Genomic DNA, 14,878 nt, shown 5'->3' with positions numbered 1-14,878 from the left:
CCCGACGCGTCCCCCGGCACGGCTGCGGAGGAGCGGCTCAAGCTGTGGGTCGTGTCCAGCCACGAGAGCACGGTACCACACGAGTGCCTCACACAAACTTTTATTATTCACCGAAACGTTATAAATCCCGAACTCCCCGTTTCACAGCAAAGCAGCCGCCAGCCCTTATGCGCGGGGTCACCTCCCGTGGCCCCGGTGCCGCCCAAGCCGGGTGATTTTGGAGGTGTGTGGTACTGCGGTGGTTTCTCCAGTGCTCTCACCAAGGGGAAGGCTTTCATCCTCCGAATGAAAGGCACACAGATCAGGAGCCAAACCGTCCTTCTGCCACACAACAGCCAGTCTCTGGCATGGTGCCTGCACAGGGCCAAGTCCTCTTCCCCTTATGACCACGCTGTGTGCTCGGGGTCACACAGGGCACCCCAGACTCCAGGGCCCACGCGCTCCACAACCGGCTCTGGGTAAGGCCTTGCAGGGAGATTTTTAGAGAAACTGGCTTGTCAGACGCAGGAACCCGCTGCAGCGCCGCGCACGAGGATCCAGGGTTTTCCAGGCGTGCTGCCGATGGGACAAACGAGCCTGAAGGCAAAGCTGAAAAGCGAGCGTGGGCTCTCCCCGCCGGCAGGCCGAGCGGCCACCCGGGAGCAGCAGCGTGGCCGACGGGCGGGGGAGCGGGACGGCTGCGAGACTTCATACGCCGTGCAGAGGGACGCAGCAAAGCCGGCACCGCCCGCCGTCCCCTCGTCACCTTTTTCATTCTTGCAAGGAAGCGATTCCCCCGGCTCTGTTTGGCACAAACGCTGGCTCAGGACACGCCTCGGGATGCCCCGGAATTTGGTAAGGACATTTGGCAACGTGGCTGCGCTCAAGGCCCCAGCTCCACTTCTAGTTGGCAAATTTTATGGAGGACAAGAGGAGAAAGATGCTGTCCATTCAAAAATACTTCAAGGGAAACCTTTTATTAGAGACGGAGCTCAGCAAAAACGGCTGTGCCAAACCAAGTCCCATTTTCACTTTGGGATGGGGAAGAGGGTGAACTACTGGAACCACCTGGAGAGCCTGAAGCCCTCTTGGGGTGTTTGTGCTACAGCTTACAGTGAGGACAAGGACAGTAAATATTCAGTAATTGAGAAGAGCCAAAGGAAACACAATGGGATACACCCTGAGAGCAACAGACTTCCATAACCAAGTGTCGAAAGTCTGTAGCTGTCAGCAGAAAGAAACAGCTTTGCTGTAACATCACGAAGTAAACCTTGGAAGGTATCTGAAATACCCTGACTACACAAAAGCGGTGCTTTAGGACCTGTGGCTGTACACTTTCTGTACAAATAGAAAAAAAAAAAATTCATGCCAACATACCATATGAAAAAAGAAAAGGCGAGAGACAAGACCTTTAGGTGAGCAGTTCCTCCTCGCCAACACAGCAGACACCTTCCCTGCAATCCCGGTAGCCTGCGGTTTCATTTTTGGCAGATTATAATTAAAACTGTCTTTATGGCTTTAGAGAGAAGCCACTAAGCTGCACGTTTTGGTTGAAGCAGAGAGCGCGTGTGCCTGGGACGCTGCGGATGAAGGGACGTGGCTGGCAGAGGTTTCGCCTCAGCCCTGCTCCCTCCACCTGACCCGCAGACGCTGCTGGTCGTACTTGGCTCTCGTTAGTGTTCTCATTTCTCATCAGCAAGTAACAAAGTGCTGGTTGCTAACCAGTCCAATCCCAGAGGCAGAATAAAAAGTCCTGGTTAAGACCTAGAAAAAGCGTGTTTGTAACAAAATCAAATCCGAGCACGTGCAAACGCTGTTCCTGGTCTGATGCATTTTGTTCAGGTTCCACCAGCAGTGCACTGGCATTTGCTTCCCCTGGTGAGGGACTGAATTCTTCTTCCATTCTCCACCTTTTGGTCTTCCCAGGAGTCTTGACAAACTATCCCTCCATTTCTGCCTTCCACATTTTTTCCTATGCACATCCTTCCTGCTTTTTCCTCGTCCGCCGCCACATCCCGTTCCTCTATGGCTATTTTCGGAAAGCGAAGACGTCCCGTGTTTTCAAGCCTCTCTTGCCTTCGAGCCCTGGTTTAGGGGAAGAGCCCTCTGCCAGGCCGCCGTAGGGGCAGCTCTCGGACTGCGGGTGATGGCCAGAGCACTCCACAGCGGGGATGAAGCCGCTGTCCCACATCCCCGTCCCGCAGAGCTTGCACAGGTCGTGCAGGCTGCAGGGGATGCGGGGGAAGAGGTGGAACTGATAGAGCAGACTCCTCGCCTGGAGGGGAGAGAGACAAAAGTCATTCCCTCCTCACCGGGGCCCGCGGGCTACTGCCTGGCTACCTCAGGAGAGCCAAAGCCCCGGCAGCGCAGCGTCCCTCCGCGTGCCCCCTGGGCCGAACCCGACGGTTGGAGGAGGACAGCCCCTGCCCTGCGGCGGTCGGGGCACCGCGGCACGGAGACCAAGGGCTGGCTCCTGCCCCCCTGCGCGCGTGCAGGGCTTACCCCAGCCCTAACCCCCCCGTAAGTGCCCCCATCTCTGCAGCGCCCCACTCTCCAGGGCCCAGGCCTGCAGGGGGATGCAGGAGATGCGAGAGATTCCTCATCAGTCCCTGATTTTCTCAACGCTCGGACTCATCTCTGGGACCTGAGGCTCAGCACCCGTCAGCATTTACCTTCCTGAGCACCAGTTCGCCGTTCATGTGCATCGCCAGGTTGCCGAAATGCAGCAGCATCTGGTCAGTGGCCAGCTGCTGCTCAATGACATCGTCCCCATAAATCACCACGATGGCCACGCAGATGAAGAGGTGGAAGTAGTCAGTCTGCAGCGAGAAAAGAGGGGCTGGAGTAGGGCAGGTGGAGGCCGAGGTCTGACCTCACCTCCCCACCCGCCACAAGCTTGTCCTCAGCAGAGTTTGTTCTCCTTCCAGTTCTGCCGAGTGGTGCCCAGAAGGTGAGTTACTGGTGGATTCTGAATCCAAGCCTTTACAGCGCGGCAGCAAGGTTTGCACCACAGCTTTCAAAGCAGACTCGTCATTTTCGGGAAGACATTTTCCAGCTGCGTAAGAGGAGTCTGAACTTCAGACGTGGATGTTCAGCACTTTCTCAAAAATCTCCTCCTGAAGCCCAGACACCCTCAAGCAGGAGAGGCAAGCCTCCACCCTCCTGCTGCATGGATAAACCCCTTCGACGGTTACAGACCCACTTAACACCTACTTCTTTTGGGTACTTTGCTAGGAAGGAAGAAGGAGCCTTTAAGGAAATTCTGCAGTGCTTGCTGAGACGGCTGCCCAGCACACGCCAAGCCCCAGCCCGGCTCTCTCACCTGATAGTGAGCCCAGCACGCTTCCCACATGCGCAAAGCCTCGGCCTCTGGAAATTCACGTTTGAAGCAGAGGAGGATCCAGCGGTGACAGAAAAGCATCTGCAGGCCGTCCTCTCCCAAGGAAGAAAGGTGCTGGTAGAAGCGTGGGTGCATGAGCCGTAGCAGCTCTCGCAGGTACATCTGGAAAAGACGCTCTGAGCTGAGGTGCTGCCCCCACCCGCCGCCCCGGGGAGCCCCCACCCGCTCCCGGGTGCCCGCGGAGCTGCGCACGCTGCTCTGTTCCCACAGGAATCGCCAGCCTTACGGCCTGGGCGTTGCAGCACCGGAGCACGCTTGGATCTGCCACTAAAGGCCAGAGCTCAGAGGCCACGGCAGCTACTTCACAAGGAAGGACGGAGGGTGAAAAGAAGATCCCGTGACAGCTACGTTGTGAAAAGAAAGAAGGGGAAAGCCTCAGGCTGAGGAAAGTGGCTGGAGCTTTGAAAACCAGAGAAAAGAAAGGACAGAGCTCTCCTGGCAGTATCTCATTTCACTTGAGGCTGAGCAATGAGGCAATTTTGGAAAGCCTGACCATACAGGCACAGGGAATAAATCTGCATGTTAACTAACTGCGCCCCGCCAGCAGCCTCCCGTGGGGTTTCCACCCCAACTTTGCCACTTTAAATTAGTGTCGTCGTGACCCGGACGGGATTGCTCAGGGTTTTTCAGGACCTTAACCAGGAACAACTGACATTCATGTTAAAACCTAAAAAGTCCCAATTTATAAACAAGATCACCTTGTTTTGAGAAACTGCCAGATACATTAGGCTTTCATTTGGACATAATTTAAAAAATCTATTAAAAATATTAAGACCTTAAAAAAAAAACCAAAACAGAAAGAGGGCTGCAGCTCAATCAACTCCTCTGCCTCACCGACACCAGACGCCCCAGAATCAGGACAGAGGCAAACCAGTGACTTCACCACCTGGGAGAAGCACAGAGGCAAGGCCAGCAGCGCCCGGAGTACATTTGCTCGTAACGGATTCCTCGAATCGGCACAGCCAAGGGAAGTTTACTCTGGCGACTGACTGGCTCTATCTGCCTCCGGAGTGCCCCAGTCACCCAGGATCGATGTTTTCCGCGGGGTATTCTGTGGTGTTGGGGTGTGACTCGCCATGCTGGAACCCGAGAGCCCCGGTTACGCGTCAGCGTGTTCTGATCTGAGCGGGGGGGGGCGAGAAGCTAAAGTCAGGGTGAAAGGGAGCTCAGCACTCAGCCTCACCAGCTGTTTCTCCATATCCTCATCCCGGGGCGAGCTGATGAAGATGGTGTTCTGCATCAATCCTACAAAGCACCAGAAAGTATCCGACTCATCTAGGACCTCTGCCAGGAGCGGGGCAACCAGGTCGGACATGCCCTGGGAGTATCCGATCGCTGGGTTAAACACTGCATAGTTCAGCAAGATCCTCCTGGAGGAGATGAAAACGGGGAGGTGAGACAGGGAGAGGGCAGCCCCCTTCCCCTCTACCCCAACTCCCACCGTACGGGCGGCAGCAGATCACTCCTGCCATCTAAAAGATTAACTTGCAATTGCCCCCGGAGGCTTGTGAACTTTGGGGCATCTGTGCAGCCTGTTGCATCCCACAGAGTCGCTTTCCCTAGAACTGTGTCTAGAAGCACAACAAAGACACACTAACCCTACACCTAACTGGAATTCTCATTATTTTTTAGGATTGCAGCACTTTCGCATCCATCCAGAGAGGCTCCTGGATGGGCCACAGCGGACAGAACTCCTTCAGGCTCCTCTTTTCCAGCCGCAGCACAGCCCGCTGCGAGCGCTGCAGCAGCAACACGGGGCATCTCAGGTGCATCTCAGTACTGCAAGGTGCTTTAACACACACAGATAAACCCGGCCGCAAACATCAGACCAGTGAAATAAGCTCCAGGAGAAGGTTTTCAACACACAGGCACCAAAATATAAAAAGAAAACGAGAATTGGAAAAGACAAATTGGACAGAGATGAAGGGCCCGGAGGAAAGGAGAGCTGACGCCTACACATCCCCGAGGCTCCCGCGGTGCCAGCTGAAACCCGAGTGTCTGCAGGCACACACTCACAAGTCACCGAGCTTTCAGGTGACTGAGCTTTCTCACAGTCAGTAGAACACGTTGTCTGGGACACTAGGATCAGACACTTCACCTCATAGTTTCCACGTTTGGGTTGTCCTCCCCTCGAAAGAACTGGTTGCTGCGGTCAGTCCTCACCACGTCTTTATCTACCGTGAACTGCACTTTACACCAGAACTCCTTCTGCTCATCCGGAGTCATCGAGAGCCTGAAAACGGAGCAGCGACAGGAGGATGTTGTCGGGAGAGGGATATGATTGCCACAAGGAACAAAAAGCCTTATTTCAGCTTGAGTTTTCAGGGAAAAATTATCCCCATACAGTTTTTTTATCACCTGAAAAGCAGACAAGCAGGTCTGTCAGAACAGCAGATTTTCTGACCAGAGGAATTACTAGAAGGAGCCTCCTGGGTTATAAACGGGATGACATGATGTGTTTTCTGTGATAAACTCCACTTCAGCAGCAGTTGGACTCAGCTCTCCGCTGCTCCTCGTGGGTGGCACACCAGAGCTCACCACTCTGTTTTGATTGTCTCCTAATTAATAACACTGCCGTCCCTCTCCAGCTTAAATGTACCCACAACTCGATTACAACATACAATTCTTGCAGTAATAACTCTGCTGAATTAGATATCCCTTCTTCTTTCCAGTTCTTACACTGGATGTATTTACAAAGAAAGAGAAGATCCCATTTTCACCTTCTGTGTGCTAAACCAAGCACGCTCGGCTTGCAGTCTTGCCTCTGAGATAAGCTTCCCTACCTGGGGCTGAGGAGCCTGTTTCAAGACCCCAAGTGAGATAATCCTCGAGCTGTGTGGTGTTAGCGCTGGGCTCCCGAGAGGTCAACTGAGCCCGATACACCTCCTCTGCCATCCCTCTCCCCCCTCTGCTCCCGTCAGCTGCTCCTGGAGCGAAGGAGGCAGAGACTCCCTCCAGCACCCGCAGTGTTCCTGCGACCTCAGGCCCGGGGAGAGATGAGCAGGGGAGGAGGAAGCCGCTCTGTTACCTTTTCTCCTGGATCTCAAAGTATTCCTTCCTCTTCTGCAGCCTCAGCGCCTCCCTCTCTTCGGAGGTGGACTCGTAGCTGTAGTAGTGCAGCAGAAAGGGCCACACCTCCCCACGGATGGAAATATCAATCCCACCAAAGAAAATGGCCTGGAAGAAGGAGCAGAAGTTATGACTGGCGCGGTTTTAACGTTCCCAAAACCAGCAACAAGCAACTGCCCGCTACTGTGCTTTGGAGGCTTTGCAGTTCTTTCCTGACAAGTGACGCCTTGATTCAAGCTCCTGCAATTTGCACATGTTTAGAGGGAAAGTGCTGGCCTTCTATTCCCAGACGAGACACAAATCGGGCTCATTTCAATGTCAATAACCCCCCCTGGAGAGGCTCTATGATTAACGTGTCGTTCTCATGTCACGGCTTAATCCTCGATCTTGGAGACTGCATTTCGCTGCAAACTTCTCTCTCAGGACGCGGACCCAGCGCCGCCCCGCAAGCCTTGCGTTATTTCAGACAGCAATCTCGATTTTTCTCTCTTTGATTTGCCCACGCCACATTTCGCCCCGGACGCTTCGGTTTCGTGATGCCAAGCGGCAGCAGAAGGCGGACGGCTCAGGGAGATGCTCTCCCGCGCCGCCCACAGCAGCCTCACCTGCAGCGCCAGCTGCTCCGTGCCCCTCGGCCGCCCAGTTCTCACCCCCAGCGCGAAAACTCCTGCAGCTTCCACCCGGGGCCTCGCCCTCCGCGGCAGGAGAGGAAGGACCAGAGCAGCCGCCCCGCTCACCTTCTGCAGCTTGTACTCCTCCTCCACCTGCCCGGCCTCATTCAGGTGACGGAGCCAGGCCGACACGTCCAGTCGCTTGTACGAGTTCTCCTCCGGGTGCGTTTCCGAGGAGGGCAGCTTGGGCCGGCGGATGGAGAACTGCATACAGGTTTTTTCATCAGCAAGCTGCTGAACCGGGGAAAACGAGACAAAAAAAACCAACCTGGAGGCAGGAGCCTGAGATAGCAGCGGAGTATGAAACTCAGCAGCTTTCAGAGCAGGAAAACCTTTCTGCATGGTTCATGTAGGATTAAACGCTGAGGGGCTGCACTTGGGAAGGGCTGTTTTAAAAAAAATTCTAACCATTACAATAGCAAGAGTGATTAGAATAATTAAAAATCTGAGTGCCACAAAACAGCTTCATCTTAAAAAAAAAAAAAAAAAATTAGTTTCCATTCCTCCCCCAGTCTTATCCCTGACCTGAAACTGAATTAATGCTGCTTACAGCAAAACTTCACCCTGCCAGGAATGCCTGCAATAAATTACATATGATTGGCCATATACAAAGGGATTGCTGTTAGGCAAGCAGGGAACTGCACTGCCAGGCTCTCTAAGGGCACTCATGATCCCAGTGCAAGACTGCAGCTGACATTTAATTTAAAAATCAAAGGTTGTTCAATGCAAAAAGTGAGCCCATGCGACCATAATAAGAAAAGCAGCAGGGGGCTCTGTGGGAAGGATGGAAATTTAAAAATCACTGTTTCTAATAAGCACATACAGTATCTTAAACAGATAATTAAAGAGCTCTTATCACATTTGTATGTAGATTGAACAAAATATGGCAAGATGCCTTGTCAAAACATTTTCCAAGCGGTGTGCTACGCTTCACAAAATGGATGAAAGACTCTGACAGAATTTCAGACCTACCACTGCAGATTTCCAAAGTCACCTTACGTGCCTGAAGCACTGTGCTGACCTGTCGGGTCTAGCAAAATAACTCCCCAAGCAAGTCTTCTGGATTATCTTCCCCCATATCCCACAGGCAGGACAGGAACGGATGGGGATGAGCGAGTATGAGAGAGGCCTCGCCTCCGACCGTGGTCGCGCCCCAAACAACATCCAAGACGTTGGAGCTTTCTGCCTGAGTGGGAACGTGAACTCACGGCTTCAGTCCCAACGCACTGCCCGGGCTACAAGCGTTACGTGTGAAGCATCTGCTGGAAAACCCCTCTCTGCCCCACCAGCCTCGCTCAGGTACCTGGTCCTTGAGATGGGTCTCTGTGCAGTACTTCCACTGCTGGAACACCTCGGACAGTTTATCCAGGCCACCATGGTGAAAATGGAAGATCTTGTACTGGCTCTCCCTGCTCGCCACAACCAGCTGTCCGCAGGTGCACGCCTCGTCGCTGTGGGACAGAACCACGGGGGAGAACAGCCTGCGTTTACTGCCCAGGATAACGGGGGGCCGGGCGGGCAGGGGGCACATCAGCTGAGGGGAGTGGGAAGCAAATTACAAATAAGTGCAGCAGCGAGTTATCCCTTAAAACAGGGCACAGAAGTAATTTCACAGCTCTGGGAGTTGAAGATCCTCACAGGTCCCTTCCAACGTGAGATATTCTATAATTCTGTGACACGGCCATCGTGACCATCTTCCCCAAGAAGCTCCACTCGTGCCTGCTAACAGCACTCCTTTACCCCTCCATCATGTGAGGGAATTAAATTTTGTCTTCCCTGGAGAAAAACCCACAAGAAGTCTGCCCCAGCAATATTAGGGCAGTACACAAAGTCAGCTCCTAGGGGTGTGAGGACTTGGTCGCACACTGCGTTGTCTAAAGAAGCAGGGAGTGAGAGTGAAAAGAAAGAGTAAAAATGGTTTTAGTATCTTTTGTTATAATTTGAAAGATAACTGAAGAGGCTAAGAGCAGCAAGACCCTAGAGGAGCCCCGGGGAGGGGCAGGCAGGGGAGAAGGTGCTGTCGATAAGGAGATTTTTTCCACACCTCCAGGTTCTTTTCAACATTTTTGGTAAGATAGCGAAGAGCAACCTTTACCTTACTAGGGAAAAAAATCCTTCAGACCCCGTAACTGTAATACAGAGGCTCTCCTTGGGAAGGCTGACGGAGGGAGACACTTCCAGGGAGGACGGCAGAAGCCGCCTGCCCCCCCAGAGCCAGCGAGCGCGGACCCCGGGCACACACAGGCACCACACGCAGGAACACCGTACCTGAAGAAGAGGCGAAGGGATCTCATTTGTCCCAGGTCCACTCTGAAGACACCACAGACCTGCTCGAGGGCAAAGACTTTCTGCTGTTCGTCCCATCTGGTGCTCTGCGTTTGCCCGTTATTCTCCTGGAACTGGGCACCGGTGTGGAGGCTGGAGGCAGAGCTGGCGGAGCAGGTCGTGCGATCGGCACACGTGTCCCTGCAGGCAAGAGCGGGGAGGGAGAAGCCCCACAGACATCAGCCAAAGACGACTGCAGTTACACCCAATAGCCACAGATGCTCCACGTTAAAAACCTTTTGTCAGAGCTCTGAAATTGGAATTCAGTGCAGGTCTAAGGAGTCAATAACCGACAGCCCGCATAAATGATTTTTAATTCAATTAATTCTCCATCAGACCAAAAAATGAGCCGAGCTTTTGGTCTGTTCCTAAATTCCATGCAGAACTGGGGAGAGCCAAAGCCATTCCTCAAAGCACCTCACTTTTGAGAAGGCAAAAATTAAGAAGCCCAGGGTGGGAACAGCCCGGACTCCTCCGGGCACGGCCCGGCCCGGCCCCCTCGGCGCAGCACAAGGGCCAGGCTGGGACCCCCCTGCAGCAGCTCTGCCCGCTCCCCAGCCACGGCACAGAGCCCTGGGCTGCGGGACCCCCCCCGGCCATTCCGCCTCTGGATCCATCACCTGGATAAAACCTGAGAGCAGAGGCAGGGGTGCCTGACGGGCCGCGTCAGCAGCTCCAGCACCACGCAGTGAATAACTTCCCACGGAGCAGAGTTCTTGTCCCACGGCTCGAGCAGCCGCCTCAGCACCCAGCCGGCAGCACTGACTGGGGATCCCATCGGGCAAACCCCCCCAGGGACCAGAAAGACCCAAAGATATTGCCCCAGAGCTCGAGTTTCCCTTTACACCTCTGCCAACGGACCTGACAAGCCTGGATTCATGTGTATAAACTTCAGACAAGTGGTTTCTGCTTGCAAACTCAAAACTTCAGAGAGTGAAGGAGCAGGAGATGACACACGAGCTCTTTAACCCACCACAACGTAGAGTGAACCCAACTATTTCCCAACACGCCCAGAGCTCGCTGCACCCCAGACATTTATCTTTAAGAGTAAACTGAGTTTAGATTAAAAAAAAAAAAAACCACATGCCCGCCACCAGCCCCGATCCCAAAAGAAAAATATCACTGCTTTGAGAATTAAGTGAATCTGAAACTGTGACCCCTTGATTCTTAAAAAGGCCAATGCATGTGAACAATCCCAGCGCAAGCTCTGAATGGGTTCCGCTGTGAAATCAGGGTTTGCAAAACAAGGCAAGTAGCAGGTATAAAGACAGCCCCCTGCAATGCCACTTTATGCAATGTTTTCTAATCCGCTTATCTAACAATGTAGGCACTGAACGCTGAAAATCACACACTCAGCATGCATCTGCAGCACACCACATCAGTATGCTTTCCAAGCCTGGCTACAGCGCCTCTTCCACGGGGACAAGCCTTATTTGCAGCATCTACCCGTGGTTCAGGTCATTGCGTTCCAATGGCCAGGTCTCCGGACATCCCAGTTAGTTGTGGGTTAAATTTTTAACCGAGCCCCTGCGAGGTGCCCGGTTCAAATGTACGACTCAAAACCTCCTCGGCGCCCACACGCATGGGGAATAAATCCCCGAGCCCCCTTGCCTGGTCCTGCAGCATTATGCAGATGAGACCAAGTCTGCTTTACTTTCAGCTAAAAGAGCGGCCTCGCCGCTCTGTTCGTGAAGTTGTGCCGCTCCATTTTTCTGAAAGAAAGCATCAAAGGAGAACTTGCATCGGAGCCCTTCGGAGGGCTGGGCAGTGGCACGGCAGCAGGGCCGTGTGAGCAGGGATCACCCGACACACCCAGGCCCACTCGAAGAGGAACGGCAGAAGTTTTTCTAGGTCAGACCCCGGGATCCTTGCGGCCTCGAGCGCAGCTACACACCATCACCTCTGCACCTTGTAAATTTTTCTGTGAAAACTGTACTGGCCTTTGCGAAAAATCAAGCATTACTTTTGATAAAGCTGCAAAACATAACACTTTCTAAACCATTCGGTACCTCGTGTTAACGCAAAAGTAATGAGAGTCCTGGTACAAGACACTCGTGCTGGACTGCTTGCTATAAGCAGCTGGTATTTATGGAGCAACACTTCGTAACAGCCACAGCTGGTTACACAGGATTTTCCTGGAAGAGATGACTCAAACTAGCTCAAGGACCAAGCAGAGGCACCCAATTTTCTCAAACTCTTGCAAAGATGAACTGGTCAGTACGGCACCGGGCTGGAAGATGGGTTGGCTGTGAGGATCACTGTCCCGTGGTTCTCCCGTCAGAGGTCAACGCGCCCGTTCCCCGTTCTCCAAGAGCCTCATCTCCAAGGACCAGTGGCAGCGGGACGGCTGCCAGGAGGCGACGGTTGCCCGCAGAGCTGGCCGGGCTCGCCTCGACCCCCGGGCCTCGGCACCTCCGCCGAGCACACGGCTGCTGCCAGCGGCAGCTCCTCCCGCGCCGTCACCCAAACCCGCTCCAGATACACGAGCAGCTACCCGAAAACTCAGAGGCTGGACGCACACATCGCAACATGCTGGCAACGTTCTAGTTTCTGGAAATGCTTTTTCAAGACAAATGTTTACAGTTCACATTTAGCCACCAGCTACAAGCCTGCAGACGCATCCAACATACACGTAAGCAATCTGAAGCAACACGTGTGAGTGGATTTGCCCTTTCTGGACAGCAAAAAGCCAGCAAGTGTACGCAGGGCGCCTCAGAGTGCAGCCCAGGGAAATTCCAACGTTTTCATTGATGTAGAAGATGAAATCTGAAAGAGACATCTGTGCACCCCACGCCTGTCGCGGAGGCCGATGAACAGGGACGTTCACACACAGCACAGGCGCAGAGGGAGCAGTGCCTCAGTCGCTGTGGAAATTAAGAGAAAAACCTCACTGCATTGAAAATTACTTTTTCCTGTATATATTGACTGAAAAAAAAAACCCCAACATTGTGAAGATTCTGATCTGTTGGACCGCTTTTAAAAATAACTTTGAGATCATTCTGTAAGTAACAAGTAGTATGATCAATGCTAATTTTGTGGCTTTTGGGGAGTCCTCTAACTAGGCACACAAGGCACGCAGATGCAAGGGAAGAATTTATTATTTGTCAAACTATTTTATCTGTTAGATGAGGAATTCATACCAGAGCGCCCTGCAAAAGCAGGGAGCTGAAGCACTGCAAGGCAAATAGCTGGAGGAACATTCCAGAGAGACTTTGGGTTGTGGGATCCAGGAAAAACAGAGCGCCAGGCTAGTACGCAGCACTGCTCAGCAAAGCAAGAGAACAAGTGCAACGGTCCCCGGGAATAAAAGGGACAGGCGGGAAAAAAAAAAAAAAGGAGGATTAGCAAAACCTGAAGCAAGAAACCCACGGACATATTCACGATTCCACTTAAGCCTTTTCCCCTCCTGCAGTCCCATTACTCTTTTGTCTCAAAATACATCTCGTTCTTGCTGGTGAGCACGACCAGGTGGTGACGTGTTTCCACAACCAGCTCCAGCCAAACCTACCTGCACTCCTCGAGGCTCTGCGGGCCCTAGGCCAGCGGGCGCTTGCGCAAGGCCGGCACCGTCCCCTCCCGCCGCGCGGGCCCTCCGCGGGCTTGGGGCGTGCAGTGGTGGAGCAATGGGACCTAACGCACTGCTCGGCCAAAACATCTGCACACGCCTACGGCCTGGAGAGAGATAAACCCAACGATTACAGAGCCAGGGCAGAGACCTGCACCAATTACATGGGAAGACGATTTCAGCAACAAAGATCTAGTAACTCATTTTACGACCTGATGTGACAAATGTAATTATAAGAGGGAAAGGGGCTGAAGATTACAGCAGTTACCTAAGCTGTCAGTGTGCACCGCCCTGTCGTGGTTTAAACCCAGATCCCAGAGAGCCTCTGGCAGGAGCCGGCCCCCCCCGGCTGGCTCTCTGTCACCGCTGCACGGAAGCACGCCGCGGCTAATAACAGCTCTCCTTACAGCCGAGCTGCGCCTGCACGCTGGATTCTGAAGCATCATTTACAGACAATAAGTATCATCATAATGTATGAGCATCCATGTAATGGGAATTACATGCCCCTTTTCCTCCCCAGGGGTTAGCATTTCTCTTTCTCCACTATTCCCCACAGGCACTGACCTTCCAGGTTCCTCTTCTTTCCAGCAAGGTGAAATAGCTCATGGCAGCATCAGCTGCCTAAAATACAGAGAGCTTCAGATAAATAATCCATTGATAAAAGTTCAAAGTTATCCTGAAACGCCTAAAAATTTGCTGTAGTGACTGTACAAAGTGAGGTAATCTTGGGCAGCTGGAACCCAAACCTATTGTTTTGATTAAAAAGTGTCCTTGACAATGGACATATATAACGAGTTGTGAAACAAGCTGACTTCAGCAACATATAAAAGACATGCAAAAGAAAACAGGCTGGTAATCTGGGATTAGAAAAAAATTGTCAAAATATTTCTGCTCGTTCTGTGCAGGCTGCAGAGAGGGACTGGAAGGACACTCGTGGGACGGCACCGGCTCTCAGAGGAGCGCCGAGTCAGACGGTGACACTGAAACGCCGCAGTCGCACCGGCTACTCCCATCTGATCGGCGCAAAGGAGAAACTGGGTTAAGGATTGTGTGAAATTCACCCTTCGGCTGGAAAGATTTGGAACCTGAAGTGCCTCTCCCTCAGAGAGCCCGAACAGAATCCATTTACACTGACCTCGGCGAACAGGGAAAAAGGTGTGAGTCTGGATGAAAGCCTAACCAGAATTTCTGCAATTAAATGTCAAAACATCCTCCTGTGGAAGCGTCTCTGCACGTCTGCAAGCACGCGTGGAAACAAATCTAAGAATTCTTCCTATTTGTCGGGGAAACCTGTGAAAAACTGCGCAGGCCGTTACGGTACAAAGTACACGTATGTCAGCGCGGACTTTCCAAAAGCTTGTTCCACAGGCTTCCCATTGATCTGTTTGCTTTCAAAACATAAATTTCCCCACGCTGAACTGCACTAAATGCTATTTAGTAGCTAATTAACTTTCTGTGCTGAAAACCTCCTGTAATTGCACTTCTTTCACCTTTTTTAGCCTGTGTCCTCCAGGGAACCCAAGCTGTCCTACGGCATTTGTTCTGCTCATTTCTGTCTCACAGGCACAAGTTCCTCCCTGACACCAGGCTGCCAGTCACGGCGGCAGAGGTCACTGGAGACCAAATTAGGAGCACTCTGCCTCTGACAAACTTGCTTTGCTTAGCTTGCCGTAAAGGGAAAATAAAAGGTTATGAAAAATAATTGTATCCTTTCATGCTCGGCACCAGGAAGCAGATCCAACGGCGCTTCTCGAAGTCAGCACATTGCTGTTAGTCACTCTCCGCGTTGTTAATGTTATTAACGCTATTCAGAGGAGCTGTTCCTACCTTAGAAGCGTCGGAATCCCTCCCGCCCTCCCCGCGCCCAGG

At 52.6% G+C, this 14,878-nt stretch overlaps 1 protein-coding gene across 4 annotated transcripts in view; it reads right to left on the bottom strand.

Annotated features, from left to right (window-relative positions):
- Positions 1 to 1,645: 1,645 nt before the first annotated feature.
- TBC1D16 (TBC1 domain family member 16) overlaps positions 1,646 to 14,878 on the bottom strand; it is a 26,228-nt gene continuing 12,995 nt past the window's right edge. For 3 of the 4 annotated variants that reach the window (XM_026861193.1, XM_026861194.1, XM_026861192.1), the window contains exons 4-12: positions 9,388 to 9,585; positions 8,423 to 8,570; positions 7,186 to 7,353; positions 6,408 to 6,556; positions 5,478 to 5,612; positions 4,563 to 4,749; positions 3,302 to 3,481; positions 2,652 to 2,798; positions 1,646 to 2,254 (exon numbers count right to left, since the gene is read on the bottom strand). In XM_026861193.1, the coding sequence (XP_026716994.1) occupies positions 2,009 to 2,254; positions 2,652 to 2,798; positions 3,302 to 3,481; positions 4,563 to 4,749; positions 5,478 to 5,612; positions 6,408 to 6,556; positions 7,186 to 7,353; positions 8,423 to 8,570; positions 9,388 to 9,585 (1,558 nt within the window). In that variant the 3' untranslated portion in view covers positions 1,646 to 2,008. The remainder of the gene's footprint in view (positions 2,255 to 2,651; positions 2,799 to 3,301; positions 3,482 to 4,562; positions 4,750 to 5,477; positions 5,613 to 6,407; positions 6,557 to 7,185; positions 7,354 to 8,422; positions 8,571 to 9,387; positions 9,586 to 14,878) is intronic. The other variant, XM_026861195.1, reaches the window with a different exon arrangement.

The sequence above is a fragment of the Athene cunicularia genome (assembly GCF_003259725.1).
Source record: "Athene cunicularia isolate RWA chromosome 18 unlocalized genomic scaffold, athCun1 chr18_part1, whole genome shotgun sequence".
NCBI lineage: Eukaryota > Metazoa > Chordata > Aves > Strigiformes > Strigidae > Athene > Athene cunicularia.
Note: the sequence above shows the minus strand (reverse complement) of the source record. Positions and strands in the feature narration are given on the sequence as shown.